Source organism: Oncorhynchus keta, unplaced genomic scaffold (genome assembly GCF_023373465.1).
Source record: "Oncorhynchus keta strain PuntledgeMale-10-30-2019 unplaced genomic scaffold, Oket_V2 Un_contig_3943_pilon_pilon, whole genome shotgun sequence".
NCBI classification, from domain to species: domain Eukaryota; kingdom Metazoa; phylum Chordata; class Actinopteri; order Salmoniformes; family Salmonidae; genus Oncorhynchus; species Oncorhynchus keta.
The window spans coordinates 233488-255757 of NW_026287518.1; the positions used below are offsets into that span (position 1 = coordinate 233488).

At 43.9% G+C, this 22270-nt stretch overlaps 1 protein-coding gene across 1 annotated transcript in view; it reads right to left on the reverse strand.

The window, feature by feature from the left end:
• The window catches only part of LOC118380966 (neuron navigator 3-like), a 280541-nt gene that overhangs the window by 128286 nt on the left and 129985 nt on the right, over window positions 1-22270 (reverse strand). Inside the window, 2 exon segments of the mRNA XM_052508924.1 lie at window positions 6808-6950; window positions 15485-15556. Coding sequence (XP_052364884.1) covers window positions 6808-6950; window positions 15485-15556 — 215 coding nt within the window.

A 22270-nucleotide genomic window follows, 5' to 3' on the forward strand; every position in this document is an offset into this window, starting at 1 on the left:
GAGGAGACAGACAACATACTGCCAGTGAGAGGGAGGAGAGACAACATACTGCCAGTGAGACAGATAGACAACATACTGCCAGTGGGTAGTGAGAGGGAGGGGAGACAGACAACATACTGCCAGTGAGAGGGAGGGGGAGACAGACAACATACTGCCAGTGGGTAGACAGATACTGAGGGGAGACAGACAACATACTGCCAGTGAGTAGTGAGAGGGGAGACAGACAACATACTGCCAGTGAGAGGGAGGGGAGACAGACAACATACTGCCAGTGGTAGTGAGAGAGAGGGGAGACAGACAACATATTGCCAGTGAGACAGACAACATACTGCCAGTGAGAGGAGGGAGACAGACAACATACTGCCAGTGGGTAGTGAGAGGAGAGGGGAGACAGACAACATACTGCCAGTGGTAGTAGAGAGAGGGAGACAGACAACATACTGCCAGTGAGAAGGAGGGAGACAGACAACATACTGCCAGTGGGTAGTTAGAGAGAGGAGACAGACAACATACTGCCAGTGAGAGGGGGGAGACAGACAACATACTGCCAGTGGGTAGTGAGAGGAGACAGACAACATACTGCCAGTGAGAGCACAGACAACATACTGCCAGTGGGTAGTGAGAGAGAGGGGAGACAGACAATACACTGCCAGTGGGTAGTGAGAGAGAGGAGACAGACAACATACTGCCAGTGGGTAGTGAGAGAGAGGGGAGACAGACAACATACTGCCAGTGGGTAGTGAGAGAGAGGAGACAGACAACATACTGCCAGTGGGTAGTGAGTAGTGAGAGAGAGGGAGACAGACAACATACTCAAGATTACTGCCAGTGGGTACCAGTGAGAGAGATGAGACAGACAACATACTGCCAGTGGGAGTGAGAGACAAGCAGCAGACTGAGACAGACAACATACTGCCAGTGGGTAGACAACATACTGCCAGTGAGAGGAGGGGAGACAGACAACATACTGCCAGTGGGTAGACAACATACTGCCAGTGAGAGGGAGGAGACAGACAACATACTGCCAGTGAGACAGTGCCAGTGAGAGGGAGGGGAGACAGACAACATACTGCCAGTGAGAGGGAGGAGACAGACAACATACTGCCAGTGGGAGTGAGCCAGAGAGGGAGACAGACAACATACTGCCAGTGGGTAGTGAGAGTGAGAGGGGGGAGACAGACAACATACTGCCAGTGGTAGTGAGAGACAGACAACATACTGCCAGTGGGAGACAGACAACATACTGCCAGTGACAGTAGTGAGAGGGAGGAGACAGACAGACAACATACTGCCAGTGGTAGTAGTGAGTGAGAGGGAGGGGAGACAGACAACATACTGCCAGTGGGTAGTGAGAGAGAGGGGAGACAGACAACATACTGCCAGTGAGTAGTGAGAGAGAGGGGGAGACAGACAACATACTGCCAGTGAGAAGGAGGGAGACAGACAACATACTGCCAGTGGGTAGTGAGAGAGAGGGGAGAGACAGACAACATACTGAGAGGGAGGAGACAGACAACATACTGCCAGTGGGTAGTGAGAGAGAGGGAGACAGAGCCAGTGAGAAGCAGGGGAGACAGACAACATACTGCCAGTGGGTAGTGATAGAGGGGGAGACAGACAATACACTGCCAGTGAGTAGTGAGAGAGGGGAGACAGACAACATACTGCCAGTGGGTAGTGAGAGAGAGGGGAGACAGACAACATACTACCAGTGGGTAGTGAGAGAGAGGGAGACAGACAACATACTGCCAGTGAGACAGACAATACACTGAGTAGTGAGAGAGGAGGAGACAGACAACATACTGCCAGTGAGGTGCCAGTGAGAGGGAGGGGAGACAGACAACATACTGCCAGTGGACAGTGACAACATACTGCCAGTGAGAGGAGGAGGAGACAGACAACATACTACCAGTGGTAGTGACAGAGAGGGGAGACAGACAAAAATACTGCCAGTGAGAGGGAGGGGAGACAGACAACATACTGCCAGTGGGTGCCAGTGAGAGGGAGGGAGACAGACAACATATTGCCCGTGGGTAGTGAGAGAGAGGGAGACAGACAACATATTGAGTGAGAAGGAGGAGACAGACAACATACTGCCAGTGGGTAGTGAGAGAGAGGAGACAGACAACATACTGCCAGTGCCAGTGGGTAGTGATGAGACAGACAATACACTGCCAATGAGAGGAGGGGAGACAGACAACATACTGCCAGTGGGTAGTGAGAGAGAGGGAGACAGACAACATACTGCCAGTGAGTAGTGAGAGAGAGGAGACAGACAACATACTGCCAGTGGGTAGTGAGAGAGAGGAGACAGACAACATACTGCCAGTGGGTAGTGAGAGGAGGAGACAGACAACATACTGCCAGTGGGTAGTGAGAGAGAGGAGACAGACAACATACTGCCAGTGGGTAGTGAGAGAGGGGAGACAGACAACATACTGCCAGTGGGTAGTGAGAGAGAGGGAGACAGACAACATACTGCCAGTGGGTAGTGAGAGGGGAGACAGACAACATACTGCCAGTGGGTAGTGAGAGGAGGGGAGACAGACAACATACTGCCAGTGGGTAGTGAGAGAGGAGAGCATACTGTTAGTAGGGAGACAGACAACATACTGCCAGTGGGTAGTGAGAGAGGGGGAGACAGACAACATACTGCCAGTGGGTAGTGAGAGAGAGGGGAGACAGACAACAACCAGTGGGTCAGTGAGAGGGAGGAGACAGACAACATACTGCCAGTGGAGTGAGAGGGAGGAGACAGACAACATACTGCCAGTGGGTAGTCAGAGAGAGGAGACAGACAACATACTGCCAGTGGGTAGTGATTGGGAGAGGGGGTCTGAGGGAGACAGACAACATACTGCCAGTGGGTAGTGAGAGGGAGGGAGACAGACAACATACTGCCAGTGAGTAGTGAGAGAGGGGAGACAGAAAGACAACATACTGCCAGTGGGTAGTGAGAGAGAGGAGACAGACAACATACTGCCAGTGGGTAGTGACAGAGGGAGACAGACAACATACTGCCAGTGAGTAGTGAGAGGGAGGGAGACAGACAACATACTGCCAGTGAGTTCTGAGAGAGAGGGGAGACAGACAACATACTGCCAGTGGGTAGTGAGAGGAGGAGACAGACAACATACTGCCAGTGGGTGTGAGAGAGAGGAGACAGACAACATACTGCCAGTGAGTAGTGAGAGAGAGGAGACAGACATCATACTGCCAGTGGGTAGTGAGAGAGAGGGAGACAGACAACATACTGCCAGTGGGTAGTGAGAGGGAGGAGACAGACAACATACTGCCAGTGGGTAGTGAGAGAGAGGGGAGACAGACAACATACTGCCAGTGGGTAGTGAGAGGGAGGGAGACAGACAACATACTGCCAGTGAGTAGTGAGAGAGAGGGAGACAGACAACATACTGCCAGTGGGTAGTGAGAGGGAGGAGACAGACAACATACTGCCAGTGGGTAGTGAGAGGGAGGAGACAGACAACATACTGCCAGTGGGTAGTGAGAGGAGGAGACAGACAACATACTGCCAGTGGGTAGTGAGAGAGAGGAGACAGACAACATACTGCCAGTGGGTAGTGAGAGGGAGGAGACAGACAACATACTGCCAGTGGGTAGTGAGAGGGAGGAGACAGACAACATACTGCCAGTGGGTAGTGAGAGAGAGGAGACAGACAACATACTGCCAGTGGGTAGTGAGAGAGAGGAGACAGACAACATACTGCCAGTGAGAGGGAGGGGAGACAGACAACATACTGCCAGTGAGTAGTGAGAGAGAGGGGAGACAGACAACATACTGCCAGTGAGTAGTGAGAGAGAGGGGAGACAGACAACATACTGCCAGTGGGTAGTGAGAGAGAGGGGAGACAGACAAACGACACAAACACCAAGAAAGAAGGACCATGGAGTTGACTGCTCCCACCAGGGGAGACATTAGCTCTGTTTAGGTGGTAATGTAGGGTGTGAGTAATGGTTTAATCGGGGCCAAAGGGGTACCAGAAAAACCCACTCCCTTTCTGGATGGGGATTATGTGTCCCAAATGACATCCTATTCAATATATAGTGCACTACTTTTGACTAGAGTTCTATGGGCCGTGCTAAAAAGTAGTTAACTATAAAGGGAATAGGGTGCAATTTGGGAGACCCCCACTGTGACAACAGATCTGGGCAAATGGGACACAGGGGACAGTGAAGGCACTTGTGTAAATCTAGTGGACTGGCTCTGGCCAAAATAAACTCGGTGACCGGGGTCTGTTCATGGTTGGTAGACTGTTGTTCTCTGTTAACAGAGGAGTATATAACTCTACTGCGATATATATATATATAATATATATATACCATAACTCTATATATATACCATAACTCTATATAGAGAGAGACGACCATAACTCTACCGACGAGAGAGTTAGAGAGAGAGAGAGACCATAAGAGAGACAGGCGAGAGAGTTACTCTAGAGACAAGAGATAGACAGAGAGAGACAGACCGAGGCCGTTACTCTACTGACAGACCGTTACAGAGAGAGACAGAGAGAGACAGTTAGAGAGACAGAGAGAGACAGACCAGAGAGACTAGAGAGAGAGACAGAGAGTTACAGAGACCGACAGACCATAACTCTACCGACAGAGACAGATAGACTCAGACCGAGAGAGAGACAGAGAGAGAGAGAGAGAGAGAGAGAGAGAGAGAGAGAGAGAGAGAGAGACCATAACTCTAGAGAGAGACCGTTAGAGAGACAGAGAGAGACAGAGTTAGAGAGACAGAGAGAGACAGAGAGAGACAGAGAGAGAGACAGAGAGAGAGACAGAGAGACAGAGAGAGAGACAGAGAGAGAGACAGAGAGAGACAGAGACAGAGAGACAGAGAGAGACAGAGACAGAGAGAGACAGATAACTCTAGAGAGAGACCGTTACAGAGAGAGAGACAGAGACAGACAGAGAGAGACAGAGAGAGACACAGAGAGAGACAGAGACAGAGAGAGACAGAGAGAGAGAGAGACAGAGAGAGACAGAGAGAGAGAGAGAGAGAGAGAGAGAATGGAGATGCATGAGGAAGAAGAGGACAGCCCTCCTGCTCTCCCTTTGACTGGCCTTGAACTGACACTCTTAACGCCGCATTTTCTCCATCCCCCATTCCTTCTCTCCCACTGTTTTATGGACTGATATACAGTCTCCCTTCTTGGTGTTTTATCTACTGACGACCATAACTCTACTGACGACCATAACTCTACCGACGACCATAACTCTACCGACGACCATAACTCTACCGACGACCATAACTCTACCGACGACCATAACTCTACTGACGACCATAACTCTACCGACGACCATAACTCTACCGGCGACCGTTACTCTACCGACGACCGTAACTCTACCGACGACCGTAACTCTACCGACGACCGTTACTCTACCGACGACCATAACTCTACAGATGACCGTAACTCTACCGATGACCGTTACTCTACTGGCGACCGTTACTCTACTGACGACCATTACTCTACCGACGACCGTTACTCTACCGACGACCGTTACTCCACCGGCGACCGTTACTCTACTGGCGACCATAACTCTACCGCGACCATAACTCTACCGACGACCGTTACTCTACCGACAACCGTTACTCTACCATAACTCTGACCGTAACTCTACAGACGACCGTTACTCCACCGACGACCGTTACTCCATTGACGACCATTACTCCATTGATGACCATAACTCTACCGACGACCGTAACTCTACAGACGACCGTTACTCCATTGACGACCATAACTCTACCGACGACCGTAACTCTACAGACGACCGTTACTCCATTGATGACCATAACTCTACCGACGACCGTAACTCTACAGACGACCGTTACTCCACCGACGACCGTTACTCCATTGATGACCATTACTCTGTGATAGTGACAGAGGGATGAAGGGAGATGTGAATGTAAAGGGAATGGTACCAACACTGTACGATCATTGAAAAATACTGAGAGACAAATGTTCAATATCTACGAACATAATGTAAGCTTAAAGAGCCACTAGGTAGGGGGTCGTTAAGAAAAGAAGAGCCTTGTTGAAGCCTATTTTTCCGCAAGCCCATAGGGCCCTGGTCAAAAGTAGTGCACTATATAGGGAACAGGCTACCATTCGGGACACAGACAAATAATTTCATCCACTTACTTTCGGATAAAAGTAGTATGACAATAATAAAATAAGGAAAGTGAGTGTGTGACAAAATCTGTCATCATGGCAGGTTATTATGCTTGGTGGAGCGTGGTGTGATTCAGCCCCACAGCTCTGCAGTCTAACCACTACCACTCACCATGCTGTGAAATGCACTGTCTTGCCTTCTCCCTAAAGGAATACCCTACAACTCTAGTCAACTACACTGCTGATCTGATTCAGCAGACTGGTTCATGTGGAGTGTGCTGGCGGGTGCTGCTCTGTCCAGTCCACTGTGTTTATCAGTGGCGCCACCTAGTGCGTGTTGTGGACCATGCGCTCCAAAATATAAATGCTGAAAGCTACTGACAGACCCTGAGGAAAACAGCTGTAGAAACGCAGGGGTAAGATAATGAATTCTAAGACACTAGAGGTTTTCCTTATCCTGTTTAAACCTTATGGAAGGTGAGTTTAGACACGGCATATCCCCATCTTCACACTATTGTGCCGATCCTAATCAAACTGCGCTGGTTTTACATTGTGTCTTTTTCATCAAGGTTCCAGCAACCGTGTAACCAGGCTAGATTAGAACAGTTTGGTTTGGCTCGGCTCATATGGCTCAGGCCTGCTTCTACCTGATTCTAGGTTCACCTACCTCTGTCATTGCCACTAGCATACTGGAGAGGCTTGCTCTTATCGATGCTGTTAAAGCTCTGACTCCTCCTGTTGAGGTTGGAGGATCCTTGGCCCTTGGGGGCCCCGCTGCCTGCAGCGGACACCCTGGTCGGCCCTGGCAACCTGTAGACGAAAACACAGCGGGTGAGGAGAAAGCGTGAACAGTCACAGAGCAACACAAATACATGTCCTGCTAGGTAGTGTGTTTGTGTTGTGCTGAAAGGACCATTATGTTCTCTCTGGGACATGCATAAGAGCCCACACACGGATACACAGATGTAAGCGCGAGCACACACACACACACACACACACACACACACACACACACACACACACACACACACACACACACACACACACACACACACACACACACACACACACACACACACACACACACACACACACACACACACACAGAGCTAGTGTTGTGCTGAAAGGACCACATGTATTCTCAGGGAAACACACAAGAGAATACACACTTCAGCATCTGTGGATAAATGTGGATGTTTACTTCTGATGCCACAGCTGGAGCGCAGTCATAAGTCCCAGAGGGGAGAGGCCATAGGCTCATTATTCCATTAGAGACTCGTTAAAGCATGCTAATGGATCTAAAAGTCCACTACACTGACACTGACAGAGCAAGGTCTTCTCAGTACTGCAACCAAACAACCTCCTGATTGGTTAAACACTGAGATTAACCAATCAGCATGGCTCAAAGGCTCAGTGTAACACGCAGGGAATGCACCCACAGTCCTCAATGAGTCAAGCTGGACACTTCAATGAGTCTGGGAACTTTTACTTTGATTTGGATGTTTTATCAGTGAGATAATTGACCTGGAAAATATGTTGCTGACGTCCAACTTTGCAGATGGACTCGTTGACCTTTACGAGGAAGTGAAATCTATACAAATCTGCCTTTGTCCTGGAAAAACATGATCACATCTCAAAGAAAATGATCTAATCACATGACCATTACAACATATCTATATGAAGTTCATACAGTTTTGATTACCGGTCCGCAAAACACACAAAACCTTAATTCATGCCCTAAACACACAGGACAACCTCCAGGCCTCCAGAAATAAAGAATGAGAGAGAAAGAGAGACCTGGTGAACAGTATGAACTGCTCTGTGTTGTTTCATGAAAGATGCTAAGCCCATTTCCCCATGGGAATTCCATCATCTAAACTACCCCACTATCCACTACCCACTATCCAATCCACATCATTTATGTCTGACACTCCTAAAAGCTTGGTAATTAAAGGGGAGTATGAGAGTTTAATTAGGCATCGTATCCCTGGACAAAGAGACTTAACAACAGCGCATAAACCTGTCACAGAAGCAGACTGAGGAAGCTTGAGGGACTAGATTGCAATGTGAGGTAATGGCTAAGGGTCAAAACAACACAACCAGAGAATTAACATCTTGGCCCTGTGGTAATGCATCTAGGGAAACGACTCTATTAAGTCCCAAATGACAACCTATTCCCTTTATAGTGCACTACTTACAGTAGGGTTCTGGTCAAAAGTAGTGTACTCTATAGTGACTAGGGTGTCATTTGAGATGCTACCACTCGCTCTCTCCTACTGAATTTAAACCACAGAGGAGACAGTCATCTGTTGATAGTAAACATGACTGTGTGTCAAACAGACAATAAAACACACATTCGTACGCAGCTAAAATTATGGTGGCAGAAATCATACTGTGACGAGTAAACGTGTATCTTCTTGTTTCTGTAGCTCAGTTGGTAGAGCATGGCGCTTGTAACGCCAGGGTAGTGGGTTCGATTCCCGGGACCACCCATACGTAGAATGTATGCACACATGACTGTAAGTCGCTTTGGATAAAACGTCTGCTAAATGGCATATTATTTATTATTATTATTTCTGTTTCAGAGTAAAAAGCCAACTCACAACGCAGACAATGGACTGGTCCCGGTGGAGTCAATCCATACGTCATGTAATGATTGATGGAACCAGAGTAACACCAACTCCTTCTGTTGTCACGTAGGAGTCTCTTAACTCCAGTCTTCAACCCAAGGATCAATGCATTACTCAACGTCAGTGTCCCAAACGGCACCCTACAATGTCTTGGTCCAGTGACTGAGGAGTCTGGGGGCTTTTTGACACCATTGGGTTGGAAAACGGACAGATGGTAAGATGAAAAAGCAGGTGATGTAGATATGCTAGAAGCTCCATCCACTTGGTAATGATACACTTTCATCACCCTGTCAATACATTTCACCACATCCTGCCACCAATGCATCATGATCAGAAATAATAACGTTCAACTAAGATATAATCCTTCATTTCCGGGACGGGGCTAACGAAGATGTATCTGATGTCCCTCCTGGCTGCCTGTGTTCCAAATGGCACCCTATCCCTTATTTAGTGAACTATTTCTGACCAGTGCCATTTGGGATGCAGCCGGGGTCTCCAGCACTCAGCTCTATTTTAAGATGGAGAAGAGGGAGAGGGGTGGCCAGACACATTATTCTCCCTGTCAGACAGGGCTCGAGGAAACGGCTTCAAACTGACAGGGTGTCTCTGTGCTCACTGCAAAACAACCCCCAAAAAAAAAAAAAAATATAAAATGGGACAGATAACAGACTCAATACACACATGTACTAACACACGCAACCACCGACCCACCCACCCAGGCTGAGAGGGGCACCTGGAGACCCGTGAGCTGAATAAGCATGACTTCATGAGTGCATGTGTGTAATGTCAAATATAACCAGGCAGGATGGATGGGGGGGCCGAGAGAGAGAGAACGAGAGAGAGAGGAGAGAGAGAGAGAGAACGAGAGAGAGGAGATGGAGCGAGAGCGCCCACTTAAACAGTAGACCCTGCCATCTGCTCAGCCCATTATCTATATTAGTGAGAGAGAGCGTGTGTGTGTCTGTGTGTATGTGTTTGACAGTACATACCTATGAGAAAGATAATGAATATTATCAGTATGAAACAGACACAGTGTGTGTAAAACAAAATGTGTGTGTCTGCTTCTGGCAGGAAGCTCAGGGGAGTCAGTCAAATTGAATAACAGGTTTCTTAGCAAGTCAGCACATCTGTCGCTGTATATTCAGGACAATTACCAAAGCTTCCCTGGAATCGCTTCTATCAGCATCACAGACAGGTGCTTTAGGCTGCGGACAAGCGGGCAAACACCGCCCCCTGCTGCGAACACGCTGAATTTAAATGGCAATTTATTTTTTAAAGTGCTGTTAGTTGAGGTGAGATGCCGAAACACTGTCAACACACCAGGGGTGTACCATTAGTGCCTCACTAATTTGCAACAGAAAACATTTTCCAATGAAAAGTTTCTTATTGAACAAGTTCGGGTAGTCCCTCCCCATGTGTCTTATTGATTCTGCTTGGTTCCTAGTGAATAGGACCCAGGTAAGCAGGTTTACTGAGAGAGTGGAGTGAAGATGCTTGGACTTTTTAAGCTCAAAATCAATTGAAGATGCTTGTTTGCACTTTACACAGCTCTAGGAGCATAGAAACTTTACACAGCTCTAGGAGCATAGAAACAGAGGAAACACTTTACACAGCTCTAGGAGCACAGAGAAACACTTTACACAGCTCTAGGAGCACACAGAAACACTTTACACAGCTCTAGGAGCACAGAGGAAACACTTTACACAGCTCTAGGAGCACAGAGGAAACACTTTACACAGCTCTAGGAGCATAGAAACACTTTACACAGCTCTAGGAGCATAGAAACAAACAGCTCTTTACACAGCTCTAGGAGCATAGAAACACTTTACACAGCTCTAGGAGCATAGAAACACTTTACACAGCTCTAGGAGCACAGAGGAAACACTTTACACAGCTCTAGGAGCATAGAAACACTTTACACAGCTCTAGGAGCACAGAGGAAACACTTTACACAGCTCTAGGAGCATAGAAACACTTTACACAGCTCTAGGAGCATAGAAACACTTTACACAGCTCTAGGAGCACATAGGAAACACTTTACACAGCTCTAGGAGCACAGAGGAAACACTTTACACAGCTCTAGCATAGAAACACTTTACACAGCTAGAAACACTTTACACAGCTCTAGGGCATAGAAACACTTTACACAGCTCTAGGAGCACAGAAACACTTTACAGCTCTAGGAGCATAGAAACACTTTACACAGCTCTAGGAGCAGAGGAAACACTTTACACAGCTCTAGGAGCATAGAAACACTTTACAGCTCTAGGAGCATAGAAACACTTTACACAGCTCTAGGAGCACAGAGGAAACACTTTACACAGCTCTAGGAGCATAGAAACACTTTACACAGCTCTAGGAGCATAGAAACACTTTACACAGCTCTAGGAACAGAGGAAACACTTTACACAGCTCTAGGACACATAGGAAACACTTTACACAGTAGGAGCACACCATTGTGCTCTAGGAGCACAGAGAAACACTCACATTACACAGCTCTAGGAGCACAGAATACATTTACACAGCTCTAGGAGCTAGAAACACTTTACACAGCTCTGGAGCACAGAGGAAACACTTTAGAGCACAGTACAGCTCTAGGAGCATAGAAAACACTTTACACAGCTCTAGGAGCATAGAAACACTTTACACAGCTCTAAGGCAACACTTTACACATCTAGGAGGAAACACTTTACACAGCTCTATGAGGCCAGAAAACTGAAACTAGGAGGGCTAATGTCTTTAGGAGTACAGAGGAAACACTTTACACAGCTCTGAATGAAACATTTACACAGCTCTAGAGCATAGAAACACTTTACACAGCTCTGAAACACCCTTCCCAGCTCTAGGAGCATGAGAAACACTTTACACAGCTCTGGAAGAAACACTTTACACAGTCTTCATCACACAGATGCATAGGAAAGTTAGTTTCACAGAGTTAGCTCTAGGGGCACAGCAGGCATAGAAACACGTGACCACTAGTTTTATTTTCACGAAACACTTTACACAGCTCTGAGCATCAGGAAAAATCTACACAGTCCATAGAAACATTTCATTAGCGGTCCAGGAAACACTTTACACAGCTCTAGGAGCGTGTGTTCTCCAGCTCTAGGAGGGTAGAGTGGTGAGATCCATTAAATCATTGTGGAGTAATAGTTGGAGAGTTGTCAAGGGGCTCGTACACAGGAGTCTGCCATTTACGACTTTATCCGCTGGCTCAGCTGTATCACACCAGTCCCCTGGAAGGCCCAGAGAGTGCTGAAAATCCTGGCCCCCAAGTTATGGGAACAGTGACCACAGTTTTTATTTTCACGTATCAATCTAGTCCATTTCCCGGTCCAGGGAAACACGTGTGTTCTCCACACACTGCCATTTTACGACACACACACACACACACACATCACACACACACACACACACACACACACACACACACACACACACACACACACACACACACACACACACACACACACACACACATAGTCTCTATCCGGCTATGGCTGTAGTCAGGGTTAGCTAAGAAACCCAATCAGTCCTGGTGTGGTTGGCCTGATGAGACAGGCCCAGTTTCATTAGCCAAGGTAATGAGGGAGAGAGGAGGCCAACAGGGAGATGAATGTCTGAGCATTGCACTGGGTCAGGGGAAAAGTAACTCTGCCCAACTACTTTTGTTGTGAAATCTCAGCCATTTTATCCAATCGATAGAGTTTTCATTTGGGGATAATAATATAAGGTATTCATTTTAATTCAAGTGTTAGTGGGATTTTCATGCATCGGTAGAGGAGGAAACACGCCCCGATCCAAGGAAACACGCCCCGATCCAAGGAAACACACCCCGATCCCACGTCCCGATCCAAGGAAACACACCCCGATCAAGGTAACACACCCCGATCAAGGAAACACACCCCGATCCAAGGAAACACACCCGATCAAGGAAACACGACCCCGATCCAAGGAAACACGCCCGATCCAAGGAAACACGCCCGATCCAAGGGAAACACGCCCGATCAAGGAAACACGCTGGCTCCAAGGAAACACGCCTGATCCAAGGCCCAGAACACGCGCCCCCAAAACACGCCGATCCAAGGAAACACACCCGACCAAGGAAACACGCCCACACACACACACAAACACGCCCGATCAAGGAAACACGCCCGATCCAAGGAAACACGCCCGATAGCCAAGGAAACACGAGAGGATCAACAGGGAGATGAATGGCTGAGCATTGCACCGATCCAAGGAAACACGCCCGATCCAAGGAAACACATTTTATCCCGATCCAGGAAACACGCCCGATCCGATTCAAGGAAACACGCCTCGATCCAAGGAAACACGCCCGATCCAAGGAAACACGCCCGATCCAAGGAAACACCCCGACACGCCCGATCCAAGGAAACACCCCGATCCAAGGAAACACACCCGATCCAAGGAAACACACCCCGATCCAAGGAAACACACCCCGATCCAAAGAAACACGCCCGATCCAAGGAAACACGCCCGATCCAAGGAAACGTGCCCCGATCCAAGGAAATGCGCCCGATCCAAGGAAACACGCCCGATCCAAGGAAACGCGTTCCGATCCAAGGGAACACGCCCGATCCAAGGAACACGCCCCGATCCAAGGAAACACCCGATCCAAGGAAACACCCCCAGTCCAAGGCAACGCGCCCCGATCCAAGGAAACTCGCCCCGATCCAAGGAAACACGGTCCGATCCACATCAACGGGACTGCAGTAGAGAGAGTTACGCAGGGTTAAGTTCCTCTGCATTCACATCACCGAGGAAACATGGACCAACAACACTCTTGTCAGAGGGCGAGCAGTGTCTACTTCCAAGGCGGCCCTCCAAAACTACCGCTGCACCAAGGAGGCACCCTGACCAGTTACAGGGAACGGCCCTCCAGCGGGTGGTGAAACGGCCCATCCAACATACGCGCTACACACATGCAACACACACACCACATGCTACACAGGACACGTGCTACACACATCCACAGGAAACGCGTTACACACACACACACACACACACACACGACACACACACATGCCACACACACACAAACTCACACACACACGGAAACACCCCCATGCCACAGGCACGCTACACACATCCTACACACACGCGCAAAACACACACACACACACCACATACAACCAGACTCAAATTTACAGTACTATTTACAGTTCCTCTGCATTCACATCTCTGATACATGGACCAACAACAAAATGGAATATATATTCCCTTAGTTAACAGCTGGTTCGGGTGGTGAGAGCAAAGCAGCTTGTACACGGCTATTCAGCAACAACACCAGCTGACGGGTTGTCAATACTGTGAAGGGGAAAACCACACATAGGCTTGTCAATGCTGTGACAGGGAATACACCATAGGCTTGTCAATGCTGTGAAGGGAACACACACCCACAGGCACACACATGCACACATACACACACATAGGCTTGTCAATGCTGTGAAGGGAATACCACCCACAGGCACACAACACACACACACACACACACAACAACTTGACTCAAATTTACAGTACTATTTACCCCCATAGGCTTGTCTCTGATACATGTGAAAATGGAATATATACCCAGTTAACAGCTGTGTTCAAAGCAGCTTGAACGGGGAATACCACACCAGCTGACGGGTTGTCAATACTGTGAAGGGAAACCACCCATAGGCTTGTCAATGCTGTGAAGGGAATACCACCCATAGGCTTGTCAATGCTGTGAAGGGAATACCACCCATAGGCTTGTCAATGCTGTGAAGGGGAATAGGCTTGTCAATGCACCCATAGGCTTGTCAATGCTGTGAAGGGGAATACCACCCATAGGCTTGTCAATGCTGTGAAGGGAATACCACCCATAGGCTTGTCAATGCTGTGAAGGGAATACCACCCATAGGCTTGTCAATACTGTGAAGGGAATACCACCCATAGGCTTGTCAATACTGTGAAGGGAATACCACCCATAGGCTTGTCAATACTGTGAAGGGAATACCACCCATAGGCTTGTCAATACTGTGAAGGGAATACCACCCATAGGCTTGTCAATGCTGTGAAGGGAATACCACCCATAGGCTTGTCAATGCTGTGAAGGGGAATACCACCCATAGGCTTGTCAATGCTGTGAAGGGGAATACCACCCATAGGCTTGTCAATGCTGTGAAGGGAATACCACCCATAGGCTTGTCAATGCTGTGAAGGGAATACCACCCATAGGCTTGTCAATGCTATCCAGCACATATTTCACATAGCTTGGTGGGGTTTGCGTGAAGTAATTTGCCAGCACGCTGGTTCCCACCAGCCACAACCGTCTAAGGAGAAACAAATGCTCTGGGAGCCAGACAACCGGTGAAGTATAGGAGCCTGGAACTGTCTGGATGCCACCACAGCAAGTCATTCTGTTCAATGCAGCATTCGGTAAAATGGCCCCTAATCCACATAGGCTTGAGTTTAATGGCTCACGCATGTCACTGACGCCTGGGATCGCCAAGTGCCGATAGTTAGTTTGGCATCAGAGAATAGCCAACACAAAGTATTCCATTATGAAATCCTCTAAGATAGATGCACAACCAAACCAAATGTAAGAACTTCCTTATCACAAGTAGATTATTATGAGGTTGAGGTTGTACAGTAAAGTACATAATGTGTGATTCATGTCGACATGAACTGAAAGAAGGTGAAGGAAAGTTAGCCATGTGAGAGTCATACCTTGTGTTTTTCTTCTGTGGTGTTGCTCCTATTCCGCTGTGACCCTGGGGGCTACCATACCGCGCAGTGAGACTGTGGAGAGAGCAGAGAGAGACACAGACTTAGTGAAGGAATGAGGCGAACGGCTCTCTGGACTCTTTACACTGTAGCATCTTTGAGACATCATCTAATGCAATAAGGAGAGAGTCAGAGGAGAGCATTGCGCGAGACAGAGACAGTAACTAACAACACGAGCCCTATTGAAAGAAGCACATAGTGTGAACCCGAACTGCGGTTCACGTGACGACCACACGTTTCATGTGTATGTCCTCTGTAGCTCAATTGGTAGAGCTTGGAATTTATTTTTTAAATATATTTTTTTATTTAACTAGGCAAGTCAATTAAGAACACATTTTTAATTACAATGACGGCCTAAAACAGTGGGTTAACTGCCTTGTTCAGGGGAAGAACGACATATTTTTACCTTGTCAGCTCAGGGATTCGATCTAGCAACCTTTCGGTTACTGGCCCAATGCTCTAACCACTAGGCTACCTGCCACCCCTACGCAATTCCTGGATAATGATAGTGGGTTCAATTCCTGGAACCACCTGCTCAAAAAATGTTTGCACGCATGACTAAGTCACTTTGGATAAAAGTGTCTGCTACATGTTATATATTATTACCATTATATGACTATATTATTACCATTATATGACTATTATTACCATTATATGACATTATTACCATTATATTACTATATTATTACCATCATATGACTATTATTACCATTATATTACTATATTATTACCATTATATGACTATTATTTATTATATTACCACTATATATTACCATTATATTACTTATTACCATTATATTACTATTATTACCATTATATTACTATATTATATTATTACCATTATATTACTATATTATTACCATTATATTACTATATTACCATTATATTACTATACTATTACCATTATATTACTGTATTATTTTATTACCATTATATGACTATATTATTACCATTATATTACTATATTATATTATTATTATATTACTATATTATACCATTATATATACTATATTATTACATTATATGACTATATTATATTATTCCCATTATATTACTATATTATATTATTACCATTATATTACTATATTACCATTATATTACTATTATTATATTATTATCATTATATTACTATATTATTACCATTATATACTATATTATTAACCACATGTTATATTACTATATTATATTATTAGCCCATTATATGACTATATGATTACTATTATATTACTTATTACCATTATATTACTATACTATTACCATTATATTACTGTTTTAACTTCAGAAATAAAAACACATTCTTAATGAACAAAAGTGAATAAAAACCCTACATATTATTTTATTATTACTCCTAGGCTATATTATTATTACTATATTATATTATTACCATTATATTACTATATTATATTATTACCATTATATACTATATTATATTAAAACCATTATATGAACTATATTATATTAATATCATTATATTACTATATTATATTATTATCATTATATTACTATATTATTTCCATTATATTACTATATTATATTATTATCATTATATTACTATATTATTTCCATTATATTACTATATTATAACCACATGTTTTTGAAGCATGTAACGGCTTAAGTTAGCCCTTAACTGGAAAGCAACTCTCCTCACCATAATGTGCCACTTCACCGTAATCTCATACTGAATCTTGACTGATCTCCCTCAAAAAAAAAGAGTGTTTTAACTTCAGAAATAAAAACACATTCTTAATGAACAAAAGTGAATATTAAAAACCCTACAGAGGAAGTGGTCAGGAAACTCCTCCAGGCAAAGTCATAGTTTACAATGGGACACTCATTCTTAGTCATTGAGATCAATTAACGTTCGAGGCTGGTGGTTACCTTTACATTCGCTTGGCCTCTGCTTAAGTTCGACATTGGGAAATAGTTAAGGAACTCGGACGGACACAAAGAAAACAACAGGGTGTTTAATGAACAAAGGACTGCTTTAATCATAGTGAACACACAGTAAATCAGGGTAAAAGCCAGGTGGTCGGGGTGAGTGGCTCTTACAAAGCATGTGGTCTTGCATTAAGTTCATCAACTTTACTATAAGGTTCTATTGAGGACTGACTGGTTAGCACAGTTCCAGGGTCACAACGCCTAAGGCCTTTGGGGTCACACTTTACACTAAGTTCCATTGGGTCACACTTTACATTAAGTTACATTGGATCACACTTTACATTAAGTTCCATTGGGTCACACTTTACATTTTACATTAGATTACTTTACATTAAGTTCCATTGGGTCACTTTACATTAAGTTACATTATCAGTTACATTCCATTGGGTCACACTTTACATTAAGTTACATTTCACACTTTACATTAAGTTCCATTGGGTCACACTTTACATTAAGTTACATTGGATCACTTTACATTAAGTTCCATTGGGTCACACTTTACATTAAGTTACATTGGATCACTTTACACTAAGTTCCATTGGGTCACACTTTACATTAAGTTACATTGGATCACACTTTACACTAAGTTACATTGGGTCACACTTTACATTAAGTTACATTGGGTCACACTTTACATTAAGTTCCATTGGGTCACACTTTACATTAAGTTCCATTGGATCACTTTACATTAAGTTACATTGGGTCACACTTTACATTAAGTTCCATTGGGTCACACTTTACATTAAGTTCCATTGGGTCACACTTTACATTAAGTTCCATTGGATCTCTTTACATTAAGTTACATTGGGTCACACTTTACATTAAGTTACATTGGGTCACACTTTACATTAAGTTACATTGGGTCACACTTTACATTAAGTTCCATTGGATCACTTTACATTAAGTTACATTGGGTCACACTTTACATTAAGTTCCATTGGGTCACACTTTACATTAAGTTCCATTGGGTCACACTTTACATTAAGTTCCATTGGGTCACACTTTACATTAAGTTCCATTGGGTCACACTTTACATTAAGTTCCATTGGATCACTTTACATTAAGTTACATTGGGTCACACTTTACATTAAGTTACATTGGGTCACACTTTACATTAAGTTCCATTGGGTCACACTTTACATTAAGTTCCATTGGGTCACACTTTACATTAAGTTACATTGGGTCACACTTTACATTAAGTTACATTGGGTCACACTTTACATTAAGTTCCATTGGGTCACACTTTACATTAAGTTCCATTGGATCACTTTACATTAAGTTACATTGGGTCACACTTTACATTAAGTTCCATTGGGTCACACTTTACATTAAGTTCCATTGGGTCACACTTTACATTAAGTTCCATTGGGTCACACTTTACACTAAGTTCCATTGGGTCACACTATACATTAAGTTCCATTGGGTCACACTTTACATTAAGTTCCATTGGATCACTTTACATTAAGTTACATTGGGTCACACTTTACATTAAGTTACATTGGGTCACACTTTACATTAAGTTACATTGGGTCACACTTTACATTAAGTTCCATTGGGTCACACTTTACACTAAGTTCCATTGGGTCACACTATACATTAAGTTCCATTGGGTCACACTTTACATTAAGTTCCATTGGGTCACACTTTACATTAAGTTCCATTGGGTCACACTATACATTAAGTTCCATTGGGTCACACTTTACATTAAGTTCCATTGGGTCACACTTTACATTAAGTTCCATTGGGTCACACTTTACACTAAGTTCCATTGGGTCACACTTTACATTAAGTTCCATTGGTCACACTTTACATTAAGTTCCATTGGGTCACACTTTACACTAAGTTCCAGTACATTAAGTTCCATTGGGTCACACTTTACATTAAGTTCCATTGGGTCACACTTTACACTAAGTTCCATTGGGTCACACTTTACATTAAGTTCCATTGGGTCACACTTTACACTAAGTTCCATTGGGTCACACTTTACACTAAGTTCCATTGGGTCACACTTTACATTAAGTTCCATTGGGTCACACTTTACACTAAGTTCCATTGGGTCACACTTTACATTAAGTTCCATTGGGTCACACTTTACATTAAGTTCCATTGGGTCACACTTTACATTAAGTTCCATTGGGTCACACTTTACACTAAGTTCCATTGGGTCACACTTTACACTAAGTTCCATTGGGTCACACTTTACATTAAGTTCCATTGGGTCACACTTACACTAAGTTCCATTGGGTAAGTTCCATTGGGTCACACTTTACATTAAGTTCCATTGGGTCACACTTTACATTAAGTTCCATTGGGTCACACTTACACTAAGTTCCATTGGGTCACACTTTACACTAAGTTCCATTGGGTCACACTTTACATTAAGTTCCATTGGGTCACACTTTACATTAAGTTCCATTGGGTCACACTTTACACTAAGTTCCATTGGGTCACACTTTACATAAGTTCCATTGGGTCACACTTTACATTAAGTTACATTGGGTCACACTTTACATTAAGTTCCATTGGGTCACACTTTACACTAAGTTCCATTGGGTCACACTTTACACTAAGTTCCATTGGGTCACACTTTACACTAAGTTCCATTGGGTCACACTTTACACTAAGTTCCATTGGGTCACACTTTACATTAAGTTCCATTGGGTCACACTTTACATTAAGTTCCATTGGGTCACACTTTACATTAAGTTCCATTGGGTCACACTTTACACTAAGTTCCATTGGATCACACTTTACACTAAGTTCCATTGGGTCACACTTTACATTAAGTTCCATTGGGTCACTTTACATTAAGTTACACTTTACAAGTTCCATTGGGTCACACTTTACATTAAGTTCCATTGGGTCACACATTTGGGTCACACTTTACACTAAGTTCCATTGGGTCACACTTTACATTAAGTTCCATTGGGTCACACTATACACTAAGTTCCATTGGGTCACACTTTACACTAAGTTCCACACTTTACACTAAGTTCCATTGGGTCACACTTTACATTAAGTTCCATTGGGTCACACTTTACACTAAGTTCCATTGGGTCACACTTTACAGTAAGTTCCATTGGGTCACACTTTACATTAAGTTCCATTGGGTCACACTTTACATTAAGTTCCATTGGGTCACACTTTTAAGTAAGTTCCAGTTCCATTGGGTCACACTAAGTTACATTAAGTTCCATTGGGTCACACTTTACATTAAGTTCCATTGGGTCACACTTTACACTAAGTTCCATTGGGTCACACTAAGTTCCACACTTTACATTAAGTTCCATTGGGTCACACTTTACATTAAGTTCCATTGGGTCACACTTTACATTAAGTTCCATTGGGTCACACTTTACATTAAGTTCCATTGGGTCACACTTTACACTAAGTTCCATTGGGTCACACTTTACATTAAGTTCCATTGGGTCACACTTTACATTAAGTTCCATTGGGTCACACTTTACACTAAGTTCCATTGGGTCACACTTTACATTAAGTTACATTGGGTCACACTTTACATTAAGTTCCATTGGGTCACATTAAGTTCCATTTACACATTAAGTTCCATTGGGTCACATTAAGTTACACTTTTGGGTCATTAAGTTCCATTGGGCACTCCATTGGATCACACATTACATTCCATTGGGTCACACTTTACATTAAGTTCCATTGGGTCACACTTTACATTAAGTTCCATTGGGTCACATTAAGTTGCTACTGTTTTCATTTTTAAAACAGGAAAAAACGAATATGCTGATGTTACTGTTAACTGTTAATATGACAGTATGGACGGGCCGTGACAATCTAGACATTCATTTTGTCTCAATTGGTTTGACACAATGAGGGACATTCAAATCTCCCAAAAGATTTAACACAACCATCAAACCATTAGTATGCTTTCATTGTTTTACACAAATATAAAAATGTTAAACACATTTTCGCTAAAAACACTCACAAGAAAAGTTCAACATTCAGGTGAGTAATCCTGTATGTAATATTTAAACATCATCAACTCAATTGCTGAGATGCATAGCACAACAAAACATTAACAGTGATATGTAACATTATGTTAGCCTGATAGCAATAGGCAACATTTTGTTAGCCTGATAGCAATAGGCAACATTATGTTAGCCTGATAGCAATAGGCAACATTATGTTAGCCTGATAGCAATAGGCAACATTATGTTAGCCTGATAGCAATAGGCAACATTATGTTAGCCTGATAGCAATAGGCAACATTATGTTAGCCTGATAGCAATAGGTAACATTATGGTAGCCTGATAGCAATAGGTAACATTATGTTAGCCTGATAGCAATAGGCAACATTATGTTAGCCTGATAGCAATAGGCAACATTATGTTAGCCTGATAGCAATAGGTAACATTATGGTAGCCTGAAAGCAATAGGTAACATTATGTTAGCCTGATAGCAATATGTAACATTATGTTAGCCTGATAGCAATAGGCAACATTATGTTAGCCTGATAGCAATATGTAACATTATGTTAGCCTGATAGCAATAGGTAACATTATGTTAGCCTGATAGAGGTGTAAGGATCGAGGACAAAGTGGTTTTAGTATGTAATAATCTTCAGTGATATAAGTCAAAGGCCTAAAACAAGAGGAACACATAGTGAAAGGGACCCTAGAGAGTTGTTATCTGGGGTTTTGAATTGCAGGTGTGTTTTTTCCAGTGGAGAGGGAATGGACATGTGTTATCAGTTCAACCAAGGACACATGTAGGAAATAGGGTCACATCACTACAAAATGAGAAAAATAACAAGAAAAT